This window comes from Nyctereutes procyonoides, unplaced genomic scaffold (assembly GCF_905146905.1).
Source record: "Nyctereutes procyonoides isolate TBG_1078 unplaced genomic scaffold, NYPRO_anot_genome, whole genome shotgun sequence".
Lineage (NCBI taxonomy): Eukaryota > Metazoa > Chordata > Mammalia > Carnivora > Canidae > Nyctereutes > Nyctereutes procyonoides.
Window position 1 is genome coordinate 18321543 of NW_026575120.1, and position 23574 is coordinate 18345116.

The 23574-nt window shown below is 39.9% G+C and overlaps 2 protein-coding genes across 6 annotated transcripts in view; one reads left to right on the forward strand and one right to left on the reverse strand.

The window, feature by feature from the left end:
* SLC20A2 (solute carrier family 20 member 2) overlaps positions 1-265 on the reverse strand; it is a 101052-nt gene extending 100787 nt beyond the window's left edge. Inside the window, exon 1 of the mRNA XM_055334738.1 lies at positions 157-265. The gene's annotated coding sequence lies outside the window, so the exon portion shown is untranslated. The remainder of the gene's footprint in view (positions 1-156) is intronic.
* Positions 198-12472, forward strand: SMIM19 (small integral membrane protein 19). Of its 5 annotated transcripts, XM_055334740.1 has the most exons (5): positions 246-322; positions 2372-2484; positions 4431-4568; positions 6440-6564; positions 10969-12472. In XM_055334740.1, the coding sequence occupies exons 2-5, from the start codon at positions 2417-2419 to the stop codon at positions 11031-11033; spliced, it is 396 nt and encodes a 131-aa protein (XP_055190715.1). In that variant the 5' UTR covers positions 246-322; positions 2372-2416; the 3' UTR covers positions 11034-12472. The 5 variants fall into 5 exon arrangements, with proteins under 5 accessions (XP_055190716.1, XP_055190719.1, XP_055190715.1 ...); XM_055334741.1 differs by lacking the exon at positions 2372-2484 and having other exon boundaries at positions 198-322; XM_055334744.1 differs by lacking the exons at positions 246-322; positions 2372-2484 and adding an exon at positions 203-222.
* The last annotated feature ends 11102 nt before the right edge of the window (positions 12473-23574 follow it).

Below are 23574 nucleotides of genomic sequence, written 5' to 3' on the forward strand. Positions count from 1 at the left end.
GGGGCCGGGGGCGCGCGGAGGGCGGCGGGCGGGCGCGGGCGCGGGCGCGGGGGGGAGGGAGCCCGGCTGCACTCACGCGCCGGGGGCGGCACCGGGGCCTTCGCAGCGTCGCTCGCGTTCCCAGACTGAGAGGGGGACGGGGGCGGGGGGAAAGACCTGGCTCCTCGTTCCATCCGGAAACCGGCGGGCCGGCAGGAAATGACGAAGGCAGAGGTCGTGCAGGTCCGTTCGGTGACCGGGTCCCTCGCGTGCGGCCCCGACTCGGGGGGAAAGCGCCCCGCGCGGAGCAGCCTGGCCGCGCGCCGCCTCGGGAGCCAGCAGCGTGAGTGGCCCCGCGTCTCCGCGCCTCTCGGGCCCGGGGCGGGACCGCGTCACCCGGCCCCGCCCCCCTCGGCCTGGGCGCCGCCCGCCCGCCCCGCCCCGCCCCGCCGGGCCCCTCCGGGGAGGGGAGAGAGGGGAAGGGGAAGGGGCCGCCCCCGGCCCCCGGCCCCCGGCCCCCCCGGCCCCCGCACGCCTGCGCCGCTTCGAGCCCTTCGGGGTCACGAGGATAAAGCCCCGGAGCAGCCGTGTGGGCCGCGCGGGCGCAGGAGGGGAGAGGCGGCGCGGGGCGAGGGTTTCCAGACGCCACAGCCTGCGGGCGGCGGGGAGGCAGGTGTGCCGGCGGTCGGGAGGCTGCCGGGGACCACTCCCGGGGCCGGGGTGGGGGGGTGGGGGGGTGGGGGGTTGTACTTCATACCCGCGCGACCGGAGGGCCGGGGTCACGGCACCGGCGTCCCCACGGCAGCGGCGCGGGTTTGGGCGTCAGGTGCACGGACAGCGGTGCGGCCGCCCCTCCCGAGCCCGCGCTACTTCGGCCTCGTTACGTAACTACCACCGCCTTCCCGGTTGCTTCTGTGAAATGGAACTTCGGTGCCTCGCAGCAGGCGGGGTGCAGAAATTCAGGATGTGCACTGCCCATCATGAGTCCTCAGATTGCCCTTCTTCCTCTCGGTAGAAGGCCTGTTACTTAGAACCTTTCCGCTTTAGGAACCCAAACCTCCAGTGCTTCAGAGGACAGAGAAAGGAAATCACAAGAATGCTGTGAATCGTGTTGTGAGGGACTGTATGAGTGATATATTTTTTTTAAGATTTTTATTTATTTATTCATGAGAGACAGAGGCAGAGACAGGGAGAGGGAGAAGCAGGCTCCCTGCGGGGAGCCTGATGAAGGACTCCCAGGAACCCAGGACCGTGACCTGAGCCAAAGGCAGATAGATGCTCAATCACCGAGCCCCCCAGGGGTCCCTGCTGGGTGATTCTACCCTGAATTTGTGTCGAGATAGCAAAGCTCAAAGAGACAAATATGATCACCTTGGAGGCATAATGACAAGTGACACTCAATTTTAGACATGGTATCAGGAACCTAAAATCAGGAAACTAATTTTGAAACGTATAATGTAGTCACTTGATCCCTGGAAAACCTCTCCTAGTTCTCAACTTAAAACTTCATCAAACTAAAACCAAACTCTAGTTGCCATATTTTGGGAACTCTGGCTCTGGATAATAATGTTTTACTTGGGACTTAATTAAGCTCATCCTAGAATCTCCTCACCAAAATTGTTTAAGCATTCGCCTCCAGGAGAAATATGTAAAAAAAAAGTAAGTTTTTCTTAAAAGAGCCCTGAGTGAGGATCCGAGCATGTGGCCAGCTACATTGGTGATCTTGCTGATATATTAACCTGCCAGGAATGAAACATTGTAACACGGGCAGCCCCCGTGGCGCAGCGGTTTGGCGCCGCCTGCAGCCTGGGGTGTGATCCTGAAGACCCAGGATCGAGTCCCACATCGGGCTCCCTGCGTGGGGCCTGCTTCTCCCTCTGTCTGTGTCTCTGCCCCTCTCTCTTTGTGTCTATGAATAAATAAAAATCTTAAAAAAAAAAAAACAAAAAAGAAACATTGTAACGCCCCTGGGCACTTGGCTGTAGAAGGCAGTGTGGTATGAAGTAACTGTAACTGGTATGTGTGTAGGCTTGGTTAGACTAGCGTGCTGGGAGGTGACGGTCATAGTTCATGCCACATGTGGGCCATGGGTCTGTGCTATGACTCTGGACAAGGCCATTTCTTATTCCTGGCAGTCTTGCAAAGTCACACCATTGGCCATGGTGGAGAACTGAGCAGGAAAGGCCTACCCGTGGTGCAAATCTTTCACAACTACAGTACTAAAAATAACTCAAGTGCGTGTCCCTGAAACTGGAATGGTAGTCTCATTGCATACCAATGATGTTGTATAATACATGTTATTTAATACACGTTAAGATTTTAACACTCTGGGTCAGTAGTAATGACAAAATCCTTCTCTAGATACAATTAAAGACGGGCATATTTGTGGCAGGATGAAGACAAGCTTTGTAGGAATATACCACTTATCAAGTGGCCCATGAATTTTGTGAGAAATCGAAGCAAGAAATTAACCTGGCTCAGATCCATTCAGGTATTAGAAAACAGGTAGGAAACACTTCTGTAATTTGTCAGGAAAAGGATACCTGCAAAATGTTCTAGTGGCTATTGCTGTATGTTCCCTGTTTCTTCCCAAAGTCTTAATTAGCTCCCAATCCTGAAACCTCCCACCCTGTGGCATGATTGTCCATGGTCTTCTACAGCATCTCAAATCAGACACCTGAAGTCATCTCTTTTTGCCAAAAACACATTCGTTGTTACTTTTTCAGCACCAGCAAAATTCTAGATTCCATAAATCATAAAGACAATTATAGTCTGTTGTCTTCCATAAGTTTCCATTTCTAAAATGGGCTGATTACTTACTATGAATCATAATGTTACTTTCAGAGAAACTCTGGAGTTCAGTTTTAAGAAATAAGAATTAAATAACAATGAAAAATCTCCGTGTCTCCTACTCACTTAAAAAAAAAAAATCCATAGCCAGTCTTTAATATCAAGGAATTGGATATGGTATAATGTTTAAATAATATTTAGATCTTGCATCTATAAATTTTTATGATTTTAAGTAAGTTCTGTTTTTATTACTACTTGGCTAATTTTTACAAGACCAGTCTAATAAGTTTACTTATTACTAAGCCAGATCTACATTATAGAATATTTTGGAGGCTCACAGGAGGTTGGAAGATATTTTAGTGCAAGAATATCTGTTAGGCCTTCATTGTTGTAGGATGTCTAGAGAAAAATTGCAAAATAATTTCTTGGACAATTTCAGATACTCTTTTTCTTGGAGTTAAAAAATGACTGCCTTATTCCTAGAAACTACAGTACATTTATCACCTATCACTTGTTCAGTTTTTCTCCCTCTTATAGAATGTCTAAAACAATGCTTTTGGTTTTCTTTCTCATATCAGGTCATTTTACTTATTAGATTTACCTTTTTTTTTAAGATTTATTTATTTATTTATGATAGACAGAGAGAGGGAGAGAGAGAGAGCGAGAGAGAGAGAGAGAGAGAGAGAGAGAGAGAGGCAGAGACACAGGAGGAGGGAGAAGCAGAACTCATGCCTGGAGCCCGATGTGGAACTCGATCCCGGGACTCCAGGATCGCGCCCTGGGCCAAAGGCAGGCGCCAAACCACTGAGCCACCCAGGGATCCCATAGACTTACCTTTTATATCCAACACAAGGGGTAACTTTCTCTTTAAGGAGAAATTCAACTACACAGAGAGGACACCATTACTCTTTTACTTGCTATTTGATAACACTTGCTCTTACTACTCTTATTTTCTGTGGGAATGTTCAAAGAATGCATTTCCTTGAAGTCACAGCTGTGTAAATAGCAAAAAGTAACTTTTTATCCCATACCTTCTTTCAACCACATTTGGCTAGGAGGCCAAAACTAGATAAAGCTCCAGACATTTTCCACTTGCATGGGAGGCCAGTGGGAGAAACATTGCAATGGCTGTCTCATCTTTTCTAAGCTGCTGTCGTGAGCACGACATGATTTTTTTAACATCATGGCCAGTTGTCTGGATATGTGTTTTAAAATATTTGGGTGCTTTCATCTGGGTGATAGTTACAGTTTAGAAACTACAAAACATTTCAACCATATATCCCTTTTGTAATATTATCTTTAAACTCCAGTTTTCACCTTCATGTAGAAGGTAAAATGTTTCAAAATCAAAAGTAAGGGGAAATATGTTTCACGCCCTAGTTATCTAAGCCAGGAGTTGGCAAACTTTTTCTTAAAGGGCCAGATTGTAAATATTTTAGGCTTTGAGAGCTGGAAGCAAAAATCAAGGATATTATACAGGTCTTAAAATCACTCAAAATGTATCTGTTTATAAATGTAAAACCATTCCTAGCTCCTGGGCCATCCAAAAACAGGTAGCATGCTGGAGTTGGCCAGAAGGCCATATGTTTGCCAGCCCTTCTCTTCAGACAGTGGTACCACCCCTAACTAAGAAAACCCCTGCTCTCTTTTCTTTCTTCTAGCCCCATGCCTGGAGGTTACGGGGTGATGGGTGACGATGGCTCTATGGATTACAGTGTTCATGAGGCCTGGAACGAAGCCACCAATGTTTACTTGGTAGTGATTCTTGTTAGCTTTGTTCTCTTCATGTATGCCAAGAGGTAAAGTTTTTAGTATTTTGGGATTGATAAGAAACTGGGCTTTTAAAAAGGTCACATTTTTGTTTGTTCCGAATTAAATGCACAAAAATAATTTCATCAGCATTTTTGTTTCTGCTATGAAAGCACTGTCTACTCGGGTCTGTTCTGGAGCTCTGGACACCAGTTTGGTTTTGAAGAGACTGTTGTTTTAAGAGTTGGAGATTTAGGGGATCCCTGGGTGGCTCACCGGTTTAGCACCTGCCTTTGGCCCAGGGCACGATCCTGGAGTCCCAGGATCGAGTCCCTCATCAGGCTCCCGGCATGGAGCCTGCTTCTCCCTCTGCCTGTGTCTCTGCCTCTCTCTCTCTCTATGTCTATCATAAATAAATAAAATCTTAAATAAAAAAAAAAAAGAGGTGGAGATTTAAGTGCACTTCTGGGCACTCTGACTGGTTTTGCCTTTTCATTCTATTCTTTTCTTTTCTTTTTTAAGATTATATATATTTGAGAGAGAGAGAGAGAGAGCAAGAGATCACAAGCAGGGCATAGGGATAGAAGGAGAAGCAGACTCCCCACTGAGCGGGGAACCCAATGTGGGACTCCATTCCAGGACCCTGGGATTACCACCTGAGCCAAAGGCAGATACTTAAGCCACTGAGTCACCCAGGTAACCCCCTTCCTATCATTTCTAGTATAGCTCAATTTTATCATCCAGCCTGGGTTCACTGTCACTCTTGGATGAGCATATTTTTTTGGCCCATGTCTGTGAAATCCAGAAACACCAATTCCTATGTATTTAGCAATTCCCTCTTCACACATTTAAGTTTTCCTTTCTGATTCTCATACACGACCGTATCATAGCCCTTACTAAATAATAATGGTATTATCTATTTGTCCATCCCACAAAAACCTTAGTTCCTTCAGAACAAGGACTTTAACCTTTAACCTTTGTGTCCCTGCTGTGTCACATCATGTAATTCCTCAATAAGTATTTCCTGCTTTAATTCCAAATGTTGTAGCATAGTTTAACTATTCTTTTCCAAAGAGAGAGAGAGAGGAAAAGCAGTATTAGTTGGACTGAACTGCTTCTCCTTATAGCCATGTGCTTCTTGGTATTCTCTACCAAGGTTAAAAAAGCATTAGTTCAAAGTAATTAGTAATTGAAAAATAACTTATGTTTGGCTTGGGGAGCACCTGCCATCAGACAAGCAGGTTTCCCCTTCCAGGCCGTGTGACCCCTGGAACAGCTGGCCCATTGGCAGCCTGGACTCAGGGGTGGCTGAGAGAGGGCTCCATATATCATCCCCCATCCACTTGCAGGTAACAGCTTTTCTCCAAAAATAGCCACCACCTCCTCTCCACCCTCCTGTTTTAAAAACAGAGACACACTGTTGTTAATTTTAAGTAGGGGGGCCCACTAAGGCCATGCTATTGTATTTAAGAAATGTGATGATTCATTATTTTCCAAAATTAAGATCTCCTCACATTCTGTTTATTCTCTAACCCAGTAATTTAGCTTTATTTGGATGACACCAGAGGGAGGAGAAAAATAAGATGTTTTCTTGTTTGTGCATTTTTCTGTATAATACTTGGCTTTTGATGGGGGATAGGAGTGAAAGCATGACAGAGGTACTTCATGTGGTTGTATTAAGTGGCTGTATTCAGCTTTCTTTTCTTTCTTCGAGCCCTGTGGCCATACATGTACAGTGTCATACTTTGTAGTGAAAGCAAGAACACTTGAGCCAAGAAAGCATCTCACAGAGACAAAAGAGATAAGCTCATTGTTACTTACATCCTTTTAATGTAGCTTCTGATTACTATAGTCACAAGTCCATTAGCAGTCCTATAGATATTAATGTAAATCTCTCTTCCCTATTGGTTTTGTGTCTAAGGAATAAAAGGAAAATTATGAGAATATTCAGTGTGCCACCTACAGCAGAAACTTTATCAGAGACCAGCTTTTATGATACAATAAGCAAAATTCGTTTAAGACAGCAACTGGAAATGTACTCCATTTGTAAGTATGTTTTGTGTTGAATATAGTCATATTTAAAATAGATTTTTTTGGAATTGTGTTCAATTAGCAAAAGGTTATCAGAAATAATTGGTAATGAAAACTTAATGCCTTTTTTAGATACTTAGCACATCATTAGCAAAAAGTAGATCTGCCATGAAGTTGAAGCTTCAGGACCCTCTCTGCTTATACAGCCTGGCAAAGTGTTCATATGATGATACTTTTATAAATTTTGCAAAAATTAGCTATTTTAACCATCAGTTAAGACTGCTATCTCTTTTTGCTCTAATTTGCCCTCCTCTACACATCCCCTCATGTGGAGTAGCATTGAAGTGACCAAAAGCATTTGGGGATCTGGCTGAGGGGTAACTGGGTTGGAGCTGCCTTTAGTTTGGGTTTGAATCTTGTATTTATGGAGTTTGCAGTCATTTCTAGTATAATTAAATTACTGCAAGCAAAAACAATATAAGAATGGCTTCCAGGGGCACCTGGGTGGCTCAGACTGATAAGCATTCAACTCTTGATCTCAGCTCAGGTCTTGACCTCAGGATCGTGAGTTCAAGCCTCACATTGAGCTCTACACTAGGCACGGAGCCTACTTTAAAAAAAAAAAAGAAAGAAAGAATGGCTTTCAGGAATATGGCATGTGATATCAATGTACAAGCCAGAGGTCATGTCTCAATATTCATATGTCATATAGTACCGAACACTATGAGTATGTACGTCAGGGAGAAGAAATAAAGTTTTTAAAATGTATGGAGCCAGAATGAATTGTACATCTAAGCCACAGCCTTTTATGCCACCATTTAAAAGAATGAGTAGTGGTTGGCTCCATAGCTCAGGGGTTAGAGCACTGGTCTTGTAAAAGAATGAGCTGTGGTTTCCAAGGTGTATTATTAAATGAGAAGAATAAGATAAAATAGTATATATACCAGGATGCTATTCTTTTAAAATCAAATGACCAAAGTATCCCTTGTTTAATCTATGTGTAATATAATGTTTTATGTAATTATGTAACCATGGAGGAGGGCTTGGAAAGTTATGCATCAGATTATTAACATTCCTTAAATTGATGGGACTGTGTGGGATTTAAGGGGAAAATACTGGACATTTTTTAAAGAATGCCTACAGTAAAAACTTAAGTGTGTGTATACATGTGTGAGTGCATAGAAAAAAGCAAGAAAGAATGATTGGCAAGATATCACTAGTATATGTCCTGGGTAGAATAGAATTTCAGGTTAAAAATAGAAAAATGTATGTGTATGTACATACACCTATGTATATACACACACACACATATATATACATGAATAAACACAAGTAGAACCTCTAAAGTCTTAAGCATAAGTTTTCTCCTAAGAACCTCTTCCTTTAGGAGAAGGAATTGGGTGGGTAGCTGCAGGATTGATCAGGTAGGAGGAAGATACGCTTTTTACTGTTTCCTCCTTGTACCTTCTGCATATGTTACCAGTTCACAATGAGAAGTAAAATTTAACACAGCAGCATCGTTCACAATAGCCAAAAGGCGGAAACAACCCAAGTGTCCCTGACAGATACGCAAAATGTGGTATAGAAATACAATAGGATGTTAGTCAATCTTTAAGAGGAAGGAAATTCTGACACATGGTATACAGCGCAGATGAACCTGAGGACCTTATGTCTCATAATTATTCTTAGTATGAAGGGAAATACACCAATCACAAAAGAACAAATATTTTACTTATAGGAGGCAAATTCATAGAGATAGAAAATAGAATGGTGGTTGCCAGGGGCCTGAGGAGGAGGAAGTGTGGAATTATTGTTTAATGGGTATGGAGTTGGGGCACTTGGGTAGCTCAGTGGTTTAGCATCTGCCTTCAGCTGAGGTCCTGATCCCAGAGTTCCAGGATCGAGTCCCGCATCAGGATCCCCACAGGGAGCCTGCTTCTCCCTCTGCCTATGTCTCTGCCTCTCTCTGTATGTCTCTCATGAATGAATGAATGAGTGAATGAATGAATGAATAAATAAATAAAATCTTTAAAAAATAGGTGTGGAGTTCAGTTTGGGATGATCAGAAGAGTTCTGTGGATGGATGCTGGTGATGGTTGCACAGCAATCTGAACATACTTAATACTACTGAACTCTACATTTAGAAATAGTTAAAATGGCAAAATTTATATTTTACTACAATAAAAAATTCTTTAAAAAATATAAATATTAAACAACAAAAGTGCAGAGCTACAAGCTCTATATGGAAAATTATGAAGAATTAAGTTTCCATTGATGCCTAGCCAAAACAAAGCTATTTCCTATCAGTAATACACTCAGTAACATATCATATAAACATATAATCCAAGTGCACAGGTTTTTTCTTTGATGGGAATGCCATAAAATATAATTTATCAGAATTCCTGTGTTTGTAAGGCATGTCAGTTTTCTATTGCTGCTATAACAAATTACTACAAATCCTGTGGCTTAAAACAAATGTATGATCTTACAATTTCATAGCATAAAAGTCCTAGAACAGCCTTACAGGGCTGAAACCAAGGTGTCAGCAGCGTACTCTTTCTTTCTGAAGGTCTGGAAGTTCGTTCTTTTTTTTAAGATTTTATCTATCTATCTATCTATCTATTTAAGGGAAACAGAGCTGGAGAGTATGTGAGGGAGTGACCACGAAGGGGCGGGGAGGAAGGGCAGAGGGAGAAGCAGACCCTCTGCTGAGCAGGGAGCTGTACAGACTCTCTGCTGAGCAGGGAGCCCTACTCAGGGCTCGATTCCAGGACCTTGAAATCATGATCTGAACCGAAGGCAGATGCTTAACTGACTGAACCACCCAGACGTCCCTTTTCTGGAGGTTCTAGAAGAGAGCCTGTGACTTTGCCTTTTCCAGCTGCTAGAGGCCACCCCCATTCCTCTGTTTATGGCCTGCATCTTGGGAGCCAGCAGCATTTAATCTTTCAGATCATTCTTCCTTTTTTATTTCTTAGTCTTTTCTCTGAACTCAGGAAAGGTTCTCTAATTTTTAAGGCCCATGTGATTAGGTTGGGCCAGATAGTACAAGCTAATCTCCCCCTCGAAAGGTCTTTACCTTAATCACATCTCAAAGTCCTGTTTGTCCTATAAAATAATGTAGTCACAGATTTTGGGGGTTAGGATGCAAACATCTTTAGAAGCCGTTTTTCTGGGCAGCCTGGGTGGCTCAGCGACTTAGTGCTGCTTTCGGCCCGGGGCGGGATCCTGGAGACCCGGGATCGAGTCCCACGTTGGGCTCCCTGTGTGGATTCTGCTTTTCCCTCCGCCTGTCCTCTCTCTCTCTCTCTCTCTCTCTCTCTTTCTTTCTCTGTGTATGTCTCTCATGAATAAATAAATAAAATCTTTAAAAAAAAGCCGTTTTTCTTATAAATACTATATGTGTGGAATTGCACATTTAATGACTCCCATCACATTGGATCACTCTTAGTGTTTTGTGACCTAGGTAGTCCTGACAATCTGGTGGTTCAAGAGGAAATAGCAAACAAAGTTCTTTTTCTTAAAGAGGACTCACAAAATTGTATAAACTTTAGTTCACAAAAATTTGTGGATGCACCCTGAGTAGCATAAATAAATAGTATCTCTTTCTTGGCCAGTGAAAACTTAAGGAAGAGAGTGAAAGTTTTAACTCTAGGTAGTGAATCGCTTTCACAAAGATTTTAACCATGTACTTTCTCTAGTTGCAGGTTAAAACCATGCTTCTTCAATAAACATTTCTGAGAAGTACAAAAAAAATACAGAATGCATATCTGTCTTTTCTTCTAGTTTATATCAAAGACAACGTTCAATAATAGGTCTCTTAGACTGAAAAGTAGAAATACAGATTCCTTATGCTATGAACAAAAGCATTACTATTTACTTAAGGTGGAAGTGGGAAATAAGAAAGAAGGAAATGATAAAATGTTAATTTAACTTGGGGCACTTGGTGGCTCAGGTGGTTAAGCATCTGACTCTTGATTTCAGCTCAGGTCATGATCTCAGGGTCATGAGGTCGAGCCCTGTATCGGGCTCTGTGCTCAGAGCAGAGTCTGCCTGTCCTTCTCTCTCTGCTCCCCTCCCCTTATGCACATGCACTCTTCTCTCAAATAAATAAATAAAAATCTTTTTAAAAAAATCTTAACTTTAATAGCTTAATGTTTACCTTCTATTTTAAAGCTCTGAATAAGCCTGATATACAAATAATAATAGTAAATATATAAAAATGGATATTAACAGTGTTGAGAAATTAGAGGATCACAAAGTATAATACATTTCCTTTAATGAAAAACATTATTTAATTCTAAGCTAATTCTTTACTGAGAATCATGACTTGACTGTGATTTAATGATGTTAGCTAATAATTATTTTGCTATTTTTATTAATTTTATTTTTTTGTTGTTGTGTTTTGTTTTTTAATAGCAAGGAAGTATGACTATCAGCAGCCACAAAACCAAGCTGACAGTGTGCAACTCTCATTGGAATGAAATCACAGAAAATGAACAAACAACCTAAGTAATTGTTCAACAGTCTGGTAGTAAGCTCCTAAATATACTAAGTCATGAACAGCACTTCTTTTAAAACCCTATCTTCATAGAACCATTTTACTTGTCATTTTTTCCCATGTGTGTTATTTTGCTTTTTAAAATTGCATCACCATGTTATTTGTTATACCAAAAAGGGGGGGGGTCAAAAGAACTGGACGCAGACCATCTGCACATACTTAGGACCTTTCATTTCTTCAGGATACAATCAGAAATAAAAATACATCTTTGGAAGTGAGAATCTGGAGCTTATGCTACTTTGATTTAAACGTTTTTGCAAAATTACAAAGTAAAAATCCAGTCATTGGAAGAATATCATCCTCTTCAGTTGTATTCTGTGATAAATGTCATATGGATAATGGATGAATTTGTGTTCTTACTGCTGTTGTTACCACACTTTAATTGAATTAACGATCTTTGCTTCTTCCAAATGAACTCGCACAGGAGACTGCCTTTTCTACTCTTGTCATGAAGCATTCCCATCTGCTAATTGTGGAAGCTTCTTGTGATTGGAATGTTTTCCCTTCATTGTTTTCCCAAGAGTTTGTTTGCTTTTTTCTTTTTTTTTTCAATCCCATAGTTCTATTCCCACCAGAACAGTCTTCTTTGGACCATACTGGAGCCATGCTGCTGAATAAATGGACACGTTTATATTGGTGTTGGCAACTTGCTTTTTTGATCATGTAACTCTCGAGTTTAATATAACTGTCTGGTTACTTACACTTTTTTAGCATAATAAGCTTCACTGAAGACTCATATCTTGTACCTTACACTGAAATGTTTTTATCTAATTTTTCATATTTCTTTAGATAAAAGTTGGTGGGAGGTAGTGGCAAGGGAATTTCCCTGTCCACATCCCTGTCCAAGAAGTTTTTGAATCAAAGCCATTCCTAATTTTAAGAGTTAGAGTTAATATTTCAAGCATTGTTTCCTTTTCCCTTTATAATTATGAAGTAAAGAACATAAATTTTAAACGGAAAGGTTTAGACCAAATGAAATTACTGAGGGAAATTGCATTTGCTTTTAAATTTTAATTATATTATTCAAAAATGTCTTTCTTGTACAAGGTGAATTGCTGACTAATGGAATAATTCTTTTTTGACTCACAGAAGAGTTTGAGTGCACTGCAGATAATAGAATGAAAAACTGACTACAGGATTGTAAACAGTCATAATTACAGGCAGGGGGTAGAACAGCATGGGGCCGATCTTACACTTTGCTCTTAGGAAAACCACCATATATTTCTGTGAGCAGAAAATGTAATTAGGAGCAGTTTACTTGTATCACTGACATGTTGCACAATCTGGACAAATTACAGAAACTGGCTATCTCAGATGATTTATAAAAATATTGTCCCTAAATAAATGTACATCCCAATGAAATTGACTGTGGTTGTTTTTTTATTTGCATCCATTAGATAGAGATAGTCATAACTAAAAGCTGGTATATCGTTTGGTGAGCATTAAACCTTGGAAAGGAAGAGGATGAATTCCTCCTCATTTTTTCTCTAAAGCCAATTGAAGGGAATCACAACCCCCCACCAGCAGTAACAACAGCAAGTCTGCCTTTGAAGTTTCTCTCTGCTTCAACAGCTGAGCTGGGAAAGGGGTGGAAGCCCTGCCACCACACTTCAAAGCCATGCCAGCTGATTATCCTGCTTCTGCCCACCACACCAGCACCATCCGTGGATTCAGTGGAACTATTTTCTTTGGAAGAAAACTGAAATGACTAATAAACTGCTAACCAGCACTTGTGTTCTTTTCCTCATTTCTTCTATCTTTTAGTGCACGAGATCTTCAGTGGTAAGCACTGGGCAGCCTCTATTGGTGCACAGCTGCATTGTGGTAAATCACTGGATGTTTAGCTAATGCCAGCCAGCTGCACTAAAGGAAGAAGTTTGCCTCCAGAGGGTATAGATGTTTGCTCTTGACCTATTCAGGTGGAGTTATTTATGATTGATAAATGAAATACAGAGTTTATCATAGAATTGCTATAATGTCAACTATTTCAAGTATGCAGTAGAAAAAAATCAAAGGTAAAAGCATCATAATAAAAATTTCTGTTACTAAGATAAGAATAAATTTAACTTAGAAAATATAATTAAAGAGAGAAGGGACAAAAGTATATTACATGGAGCCTATTACATAGACTCTAGGCTGGCTGTATGTGATCTAGAGGCTATTCTAGTCTATGAACAGAATCAGAACAGGAATAGGGGCTAAAAAACTAAATGGAAATAGAAAGGACACTTGGCTCACCTCCAACCTGTATGCAAAATTGTGAGGATCCCAGAGTAGGAACTTGAGCTTAAAGTTTCCCCCTGGACCCCCCACTAAAACCAAAGCCGATCTTATACAAAACTATACAAAGCAAAAAAATTTCCAACCCTTCTTCTTGTCCCTCTTCAGCCCCCCGTAAGTCTGTGCGTGGCACAGTCTTGCATGAGGATGTGAGAATAAGGATGAGGCCAGAGGCTCCAGAACCAAGGTGATTAAACCCTACTCAGTCCTGAGGCACATATGGAAACCCAGCTTCTCCTCTGTCCTTGACCTCTCACCCCAAAGTAAATGAATGGCATTTAGCACTGGATTTCACACCGATGTATTATCCACCTTTATTTTATTCAGATATAGTAAAAAACAAAAGCCAATTCTGGAGATTAGGAACATTCCCCATTCTAGATAGGAAGGGGAGAGAAATCCAAGGGGAGGCTGGCTGCTCACTGTCCAGACTTATTGGTAGTAGTTTAGACCCTGGTTTGATGCTGAGGGCCCACTGTGTGGTTCACTTTTATTTGGATATTTCTAGTTCCGAATAGAGAAACTACAGGGGTTTCACCATGAGGAAGGAGTGGCTCCATTGCAGGGATGTTTATGAAAAAACATTTGATGCATTTCAAACTAGCTGAAGAAAGTTGGGTTTTGTCTTGTTTCCTAGCTTCAAGGGGTAGAATTTGGTGATACATCAGTTGCATATAACACCTGGTGCTCATTCCATGAAGTGCCCTCCTTAATGCCCATCACCCAGTTACCCCATCCCCACCCCCCCACCTACCTCACCTCCAGCAACTCTCTGTTTCCTAGAGTTAAGAGTCTCTTATGGTTTGTCTACAAATTAAAATCACAGTGAGATATCACCTCACATGGTCTGAATGGCTAAAATGAACAAGTCAGGAAATAACAGATGGTGAGAATGTGGAGAAAGGGAAACCCTCTTACACTGCTGGTGGGAATGCAAACTGGTGCAGCCACTCCAGAAAACAGCATGGAGATTCCTCAAGAAGTTAAAAAGAGAGCCTCCCTGGGATGCTTTGGTGGCTCAGTGGTTGAGTGTCTGCCTTCAGCTCAGGGCATGATCCCTGGATCTGGGATTGAGTCCTACATTGGGCTCCTTGCAGGGATCCTGATTCTCTCTCCGCTTGTGTCTCTGCCTCTCTCTGCCTCTCATGACTAAATAAATAAAATCTTTAAGGAGAGAGAGAGAGAGAGAGAGAGAGAGAGAGAGAGAGCTTACTTATGACCTAGCAATTGCACTACTGGGGTATTTATCCAAAGGATACAGATAGGGATTCAAAGGGACACCTGTATCCCAATGTTTATAGCAGCAATGTCCACAATAGCCAAACTATGGAAAGAGCCCAGATGAATGTCCGTATATATATGTGTGTGTGTGTGTGTGTGTGTGTATGCATATATGTGTATATATATGTATATATAATATATAATGGAATACTTCTTTATCTCTCCTTATATATATAATATACATATATATTATAATGGAATATTACTTTAGTCATCAAAAAGAATGAAATCTTGTCATTTGCAATGACATGGATAGAGCTAGGTGAAATCAGTCAGAAAAAGACAAATACCATAAGATTTTACTCATGTATAGAATTTAAGAAATGAAACATATGAACATAGGGGAAGGGAAGGAAAAATAAAATAAGATGAAAATGGGGAGGTTTTTAACTGCAACCAACTGTTGGTGTTGTTAAACTTAACTGCAAATGCTTCTGGCCTCTGAGGATTTTTTTTAAATGCACCCTATAAGGGTAAAGTATCTATGACAGAACAAGTACATATACATTTAGTGTATTCATTTGGGGGGAAGTGATTGCATGTATCTCAATAACATTTTATTTTGATATTTTAAAAACCAGGCCCATTTATAGTGGACTACAATCTTTTTTTTTTTTTTTTAAGATTTTACCTACTCATTCGTGAGAGACACAGAGAGAGAAGCAGAGACATAGGCAGAGGGAGAAACAGGCTCCTCACAGGGAGCCTGATGTGGGACTCGATCCCCAGACCTGGGATCACACCCTGAGCTGAAGGCAGATGCTCAACCACTAAGCCACCCAGTTATCTAATTAGTTTACTAGTAACAATTTGTAGAATTGATGTGTTAATTTTTAGGTTTTTAAAATGTATTCTGCTTCTGGTAATAGAAGAATAACTGTATAAGGCTGTTACAGATAATGATTATGACTTCACAACAAACATAAAAAAACAACTATTTGAAGGTAACTGTAAGCAGACAAACCAGAAGGAAAAGGACACTTGAAAGAAAAAGACTGCATTGGTTGAGATTTGTGTTTATATGGGTTTTTTGCCAGAAGGTATTTCCTAGTCCAATAGGTGAGATACCTAGAACTCTCTACCTCATCCTACAGTAGCATTCAATGTTCTCGATCAAAATCTACTGCTAAGAAACAATCTAATACACACTTTCACAAAGGAATAAATGACTGATCACAATTAAAATGTTACTTCTCACAGGGCATTTGTTTTGCATTTTAACAGAGCCTTCAACTGGAAAGAGATGAAGATTTCAGACATTACAGAGCAGTGGTAATTTTTAGGGCTAAGAGACTTTATGGCGTCTGAAATCATATCATGTGAGCACTTAGCTCAACTCCCCCTATTCATTTGGCTACTATTTCCAGTTCTGCCCTCCTTCATCATCTTAGTTTAGCAATCAGAAGGTCACCTTTTCCCCATCAAAATGATTAAATGCATTGGAAGGAACTCCTTCCCCAAAAATTATATCTGTCAAAACAAGGATAGTCAACTCTGCTTTATGGTCTCATCTCTGTGAGGTAGCAAGACAGATAACAGATAATGATCTTTTGAGTACTGTCTTACAAAGAGTAAACATGAACAATGCAAATGATTCTCCCCGTCCTGGACCCTTGCAATTTTGAGAGATGTAAAGCTTAGGTGGGAAGAATACCTCCAGGGGCAAACAGGAGAGGTATGAAGGCAGGTATGTAAAAGGGCAAGGGAATTTCTGACAAACATACTGTGTTTATTAATACTTTTTAGATGTAGGACTTTTTTTTTTTTAAAGTATACATACAAGTAATCACTGACTGATTTCCTTTCCTTTGGTGTCAACTTTTTTTTTTTTTTGTAATCTCCTAAAGTGCCTTACAAATATGAGATGTTTAACAAATATTTGCTTAATTAGATGAGGTTGAACCCAGTGTTGTGCTTTCCAGAAAGGACTCAGACCTTTGAAATAACACTGTTTTGAAAGTTTAAAAAAAAATTTCCAGTGCAACAGAGAGCAACAGTGATTCTACCACTCTTGCAGCTCTTTCTAGAAGTCCAGGATACTTTGTGAAAGTGGTTAAATCCCAACAGCTCATCATATTTTATCATTTTTTTTTTCCTTTTAGTGGCTTAAAGCGACCAACATGACTCCACAGCTGAAGAAATTAAGAGTAGTGTAGTTGGGTGGCTGTGGGTCCCTCATGAAGTTGCAATGAGGATGGGGCTGCATTCAGCTGAGGGTGTGGACGCTGTTCCTAAGACGGCTCCCTCACATGGCTTTTGGCAGGAGACCTCAGTGCTCTGCCATGTGAGCTGTATATATTAATACCCTCCATAAAGCGAAAAAGGAGGATGGATTTTTTTCTCTACAATATTCCAGAACATGATATACCCTATATTCTTAAGGCATTACAATTTCTTAAAAATACATAATTACTTTTCAAAGAGTCCCTACGTGGCTCAGTTAGGTGGGAATCTGAATCTTGACTTGAGCTCAAGTCATGACCTCAGTGGTCCTGGGATTGAGCTCCATGTTGGACTTCCCATGAATAGGGAGTCTCCTTGTCTCCCTCTTCCTCTGCCTCTTCGCTGCTCACACACACTCTCTCCCACTCTCTCTCTCAAATAAATAAATAATTATTAAAAAAATTTTTTCAGCAATTAAATCTCAATTCATACACTGTTGAAAGTGATTACCTGGAAAATAAAAAAAAATTCCAAAAATATTGACTTTTTTTTGCTTGTTATACATTTGCCTTTCCAAATTAGTTTTGCTGTATCAGTACTTTAATTGGTTTCCAACCTCATAAACTCATTATACCTAATGATAATGACCGGCAAGTGCACAGCTATCTGAATTCCGAAGGAAAGGCACTGGCCTGGGACTGGGACAAGGTTACAGCTAATCTACAAATTTGCCAGTTGGTATTCAGACACTCTTGAGAGGATCAATTCTCTTTTTTGAAAGCATAGACCTGGTGTATGATATTGTTTTTACAAATTAATTTCTTCTCTTGTTATATTCAGATCTAGCAAATTACAACAGCAGCACATCTTGAATTTAATTGTCACCATCCTCCAACCAGTTCTTAAGCAAAACCAAACATGTGGTTTCTCTCTTATATACCAGCAAAACATTAATAAAGAAAATATCATTGATTGGAAATCAATTATGAGGGAGGACATATCCAGAGCATAGAGGTAGAGAGAGATGTAAAGCTTAGGTGGGAATAGTCCAGAACAACAGTCCAGAACATAGGAGGGGTTCTAATTGCAGACAAACATGTTAAGCACTCTTTTGGGGCTATCAAGGCTCTTACCAAAAAAACCTTTTTGGAAAAACAATTGCTCCCTTTCTTCCTTGAGACTTTGATCATCAGAGTTCGGCTTCTCTTTTCATCTTCAACACCTGTGATGTTTTCTGCAACACACTGGAGATTGAGTTTTAGAAACGCCAGTTCCAAGGGCAAGTTTTTATTTATCTACAAATTATAAATGAATAAAATTGGTTGGAAACTTATTTACTCAACATTTGCTTATTTACTTGCATTCTAATCTCACTTAAGGGTGTCTTGCTTAATGGCTTGCGGTCCATTGCCATGGTGAAAGATAATTAATAACAATTCTTATGTTAACTTAATGCTTATAAAACATACCCTTTCTTTGTTTATCAAAAAAGGACCCTGGCAAATCTCATCTGCTTTAAAAGGATTAAACAGTTTTTAGAAACCGGAGTCCACAGTTGTAGCTGTGGAGAAATTTCAGTTGAGTATGTTAACCAACATACGACAAATGTAGACACTGTTCTGCTAGCCAGCAGTTCTGACTGAAGCTTCACATAGGCTTTTTCAAGCTGAGTGTAAGTTTAGTTTGAAACAATTCTGAATGGAGTGAAGTCACTTTGTGGTCCAAATAATCTTTTTTCCTTGTGAACTCTATTATAACTAGTCATTTTGGACCAATCAAAAGAATCCAGTTCATCTTTCACCCAAAAAATTACAATAAAATTTGAATTTGATTTAGCTTGTATAAAGTCTCACTTAATACAAAGGCAATTCTACATTTTTTTTCAATTCTACATTTTTTTGTTTCCAGACAGCTTTAAAAACAGCAGTAGAGATAAAAAATGAACTCCATAACAGCTTAGTTAATAAAATACAGAATTTGAAACCTGAGTTCCAGCGTTGTTTTGCTCTGGGCTGTATTTATTTGAATTTGAGCATATCATTAACCTTACTAGGCCTCAATTTGTTCATTTTTTTAAAAATATTTTATTTATTTGACAGAGGGAGAGAACACAAGCAGGGGGAGTAGCAGGCAGAGGGAGAGGGAGAAGCAGTACCCCCACAGAGCAGGGACCCTAATGTGTGGCTTGATCCCAGGACACTGGGACCACAACCCAAGCCAAAGGCAAGTGCTTAACCAACTGAGCCACCCAAGTGCCCCAATTTGTTCGTTTCTTAACGGGAATAAGACTGCCTTTACCCCAGGGGTGGTCGTATCTTAATGATATGATACCCGAGCCCGTTAGAAGGAAATGTAATGATCCAAGGCATTGTTGTTGTTGTTCAATATTCTTTTACTGTGTAACTACTTTATATATTTAAAAGTTTGAAGATCAAAATCAGACAAGAATTGAACTCCTATTGCCTCCAGGCCACTAGAGTATGGTTGGGTTTTTTTTAAGATTTTATTTATTTATTTGAGAAAGAGAGAGTATACATGTGCAGGTAAGAGCAGGGGGAGGGGCAAAAGGAAAAGGAGAGAGAGGAATCTTGAGCAGACTCCACCCTGAGCCCAGTGGAGGGGTAGACCTCACCACCCCAAGATGATCTGAGCCAGAGGCTCAACCAACTGAGCCACCTAGGCATGCAATAGAGTTTGTATTCTTTAGCTTTCTGTGTAATACCAGGAAGGCAGTTAGCCAATGAAAACTTATAAAGTACATAAGTCAAGTAATCTAAACCAAATTGTCATCTCTGAACATGCAGCGAGGCTATCATTCACTTTGACTACATCAAGAACCTTTAGTCTCTGTGTCATCCTTCAGGTAATGATAATGTCTCCATTTTTTCAGAAGGAAATATGGGTGCAGAGAAATTAGGGGAGAAGCCCAATGTCAAAAACCAGAATTTTGTTCTTTCTTGAGATCCTTTCCACTCTCTGTTTCTGTGATCCTCACAATAGAAACAAAACAGTTTGAAGGTTCAAGCATTATTTCCAGATATTATTGATAGGGAATAATTAGCATGCCTAATTTATCGCCTTATTCAAGTCTGTTTGAGATAAATGGCAGAAAATAAGTTTTCCTTACAATATTTTTTAAAGTATCGCTTCCAAACACTCAAATATAGAGAATTCTTTTCTTTTTCTTTGTATTCATTTGACTACCCCATAGTTTATAAATCACATGTCTGTTTTGTACACTTTGTACCAGACAAGTCTGGGCATGCAAAGATCGTAGCAAGTTTACAAAAGCCACTTAACATATTTGGTTGTCATTTAAATTATGACTTTGAAAACAAAGAAGACAAGCTCTTTTACAGTGATAGGCAGGTTTATATAAGTTGCTGCACAAACTAAATCCAAAAGAACTTCAATTCATATTGAAAAAGTTATTCTTTCGTTGCCACTCTGCCATAACAGTCTAATGTTTTTAAAAATATCCATGGCAATTAATAAGCAGGAAAGGAAGTTTTCAGTACCTCTTCTCTTGTGTATCTTTTTTGTAAGTCACAGAAACTGCAGCCACCAGAGCTTTCTATTGATGGCTGGATGAAGTCTATCTTCTCCTTCAAAGCATTTACTCAGAAATGTTGTAAATCAGGGAAAGAAAGCCAAGAGACAGTCTTAGGAGCACAGATAGGACTTTGGGTTCATTTGCTTCACCTAGTATCTCTTTTATTTGCTCTAGGTTCAATTGAGTTACTCAAAAATATTCAAGTTAAAAAAAGAAAAAAAGACCCATAGTTCAGATGCCAACAGAGACCTGGTGATCACAGAAGGCAAGAGGTGTGTAATGAAGAGTGGGCATGCATTGGAATGGCCAGTGCTGTGAGCTGTGGCCAATGAAACACCTAGATTTACCTTTAGCTCTTCTTATCTGCAGTGCCCTGTGCCCTCATCTCTAAGACAGAGATAATAACTCCCATCTCAAAGAGTCATTTTCAGGGTTAAACGAAATTTCCAATGTTAACTGCTCAGCATGGTGTCTGACAATATGTATTCTGTAAGAGTTGTTGTTGTTGTTGTTTACCACTTTGAGCCAGGCTATATAAGTTAGGTTAAAAATAAGGTGAAGCACTTATGAGAATGAACCAAGAGAAAAGACCATCTTGGGAGAAAATATTTGTATTACATAATTTAAAAAATAATAATGTTTCCTTTTTTTTAAAGATTTTATTTATTTATTCATGAGAGACACAAAGAGAGAGGCTGAGACACAGGCAGAGGGAGAAGCAGGCTCCCTGCAGGGAGCCCGACATGGGATTTGATCCCAGGACCCTGGGATCACGACCTGAGCCAAAGGCAGACACTCAACCACTGAGTCACTCAGGTATCCCAATAATGAGGTTTCTTATTTTTGATAGCATACAGTAACAGAACTACATGCATAAATGAACAGGCAAACCTGTTTTAATGAACAAATAGGAACCGCTTAGAATTATCGTATCAGGATATACTGGAAAGGAATGTTAGATCTACTTGATTTCAATCCTAGCTTTGACCCATGAGCAAATTTCTTTATCTTTGATCTTTGGCTTCTTCATCTGTTAAAATAACACATTGCAAGCTATAGTGAGAATAATATATTAAAACTATATTAATGTCTATCTACCTGCCTAGCTATCAATGACCTATAGAGAGCACACAATAAACCAGAGAGTCATGAGTATGCCAATATTATCATACATTTTTTACGAGTAGGATTTAACAATTATTTTAAATACAAAAAATTAGTCTGATACAGATAAACATTCTCTTTGAAATTATTTGTACTATTGGTTATGTAATCATTTTGTCATTTATATATTTAAAAATTAATCTCGAGGAAGTTGTGATTGTGATAGGGCACAGGGAGTGGCGTTCAGGGTGGATGGCAAAGTTATATTTCTTGGCCTGGGTGGTAATTATAAGGGTGTGTCTGCCTTGCAATTACTCATTGGGCTATATATTTGTATTGTGTAGATTTTGGTGCATGTGTTTTATCATACAAAAAAAATTTTAATAAAAAAAATCAACTCAACCCAGTTACTGTATGAAACTACTACAAAGGTGAAATCCTAAAGGACTGGTTTAGAGAGGTTTTATTATATTTTTAAAACACATTAAATATAATTAGTACATAAGTAAATAAGTAATCTTGAATCTGACCTTTTTCTTGGGTCCTTCCCCCAATGCATCAATTGTTATCTGAGTTTTCCATCTTCATGTAAAAGATTTCAGATGCCAACAGCTGTAAATATAAATTACATTAATTATATTTGTTCAATTACTGTCATCTTAGTAACAGAGCTTGCATGGCGATACACGTAATCAACATTGTTAACTCAAAAAGATGAATTCCAACCATAATGAGGCCTCATGATTTTAGCCACAGTAAAAATGGTAGTACCCATTTAAGAATAAAAAGTGGGCACATGTGTGTGCACAAGAAAGAAAGAGACAGACAGACACAGACACAGAGACAGACACAGAGATAAAATAAGATCTTTAAAATAAAATAAAACCTTAAAAAATATTTCCCTTGGTAAAGGAATGTACAGGTGTCTTATGAGGGATCAGAAGCAGAAAACTTGTCAGGAACAAATGAAAGCTTGGTCTCTCTCCTGTCGTTCCCATGGATTCTTGCTCTCTTCTCTCTGTAGACCACCTTCCACTCCTTGCTGATCTGTATACATGCCCCTGAATGGCTGACCTCTGCCTCCAGATTTCTTGTGGCCAGTATCTGATGTTAAAGGACTCATTCTATCCCCAATTCCAAGTAACTATGGGCAAAAGAGACCATGAGAATGGAAGGCTCTCTACTGAGGCATTGTACAAGTGGGAGGAAATGACTTTACTACAACTTGACACAAACAATGACATGGCCACTAAGAGGGGTCACTCATGTGTTCCACCAATGCTGAACTAACCATGAGTCAGACTGCTAGGGATTCAAGGATGAATAATGCCCAGTCCATGTCCCGGAAGAGATGAGACTTCAGAAAACAAGACAGGACATCTAGAAAAATTATTTAAAGAGAGTAAGATGAAGGAAGTATGAAAAAAGTCTTTCAAGATCCTAGAGGAGGTGATGACTAATTGTACAGAGGAAATTATAGTAGCAGTCTTGAAGAATGAGCGGTAAAACTCACAAAGTATAGGCAAGCAAAAAATATTAATTAACTTATGTCAAAATTGATAATTTATCATTATCATGATGTATCTTGACAGATCCAAGAGAAGATTTTGTGAGATCTAAAACTGACAAAGACCTAAGGCAAATCAGTATGAAAACAAATGATGAGGAAACATTGTGAACAAGCCATCACCAGAGGAGAAAACCAAAAGCACCAAGTATCATTCACCCACAATCATTTTGCACCAATTTGACTGGCAAAATCAGAAGCTAGATAGTGTGGGCTGTGGACCTATGGGCTCTGGGACAGATGCATTATTAGTGTGTCTATCCTGGGGAGCACTCTCACAGTGCTTATTAGAGTTTGCTTTAATACCCTGCATTCGGCAAAGGAGGAGCAGGATGATGTAGAGATAACAGCTTGGAAGAGTTTTCTGTGTCATGAGTTTGGTTTTGATTCTAAAGATAACGGAGGCTCAAAAGAAGAGCCTAAGAAGGCCAGTGACAAAACTGATGGCAGGGCAGCCCGGGTGGCTCAGTGGTTTAGTGCCACCTTCAGCCCAGGGCCTGATGCTGGAGACCCAGG

Bases quoted from the DNA above. Each gene is read 5' to 3' on its own strand.
- SMIM19 (XM_055334740.1), top strand. From the start codon at position 2,417: ATGAATTTTGTGAGAAATCGAAGCAAGAAATTAACCTGGCTCAGATCC. The intron at 2,485-4,430 runs GTAGGAAACACT...TCTTTCTTCTAG, and splicing joins ATTCAGGTATTAGAAAACAG to CCCCATGCCTGGAGGTTACG. The intron at 4,569-6,439 runs GTAAAGTTTTTA...TTTGTGTCTAAG, and splicing joins CTCTTCATGTATGCCAAGAG to GAATAAAAGGAAAATTATGA.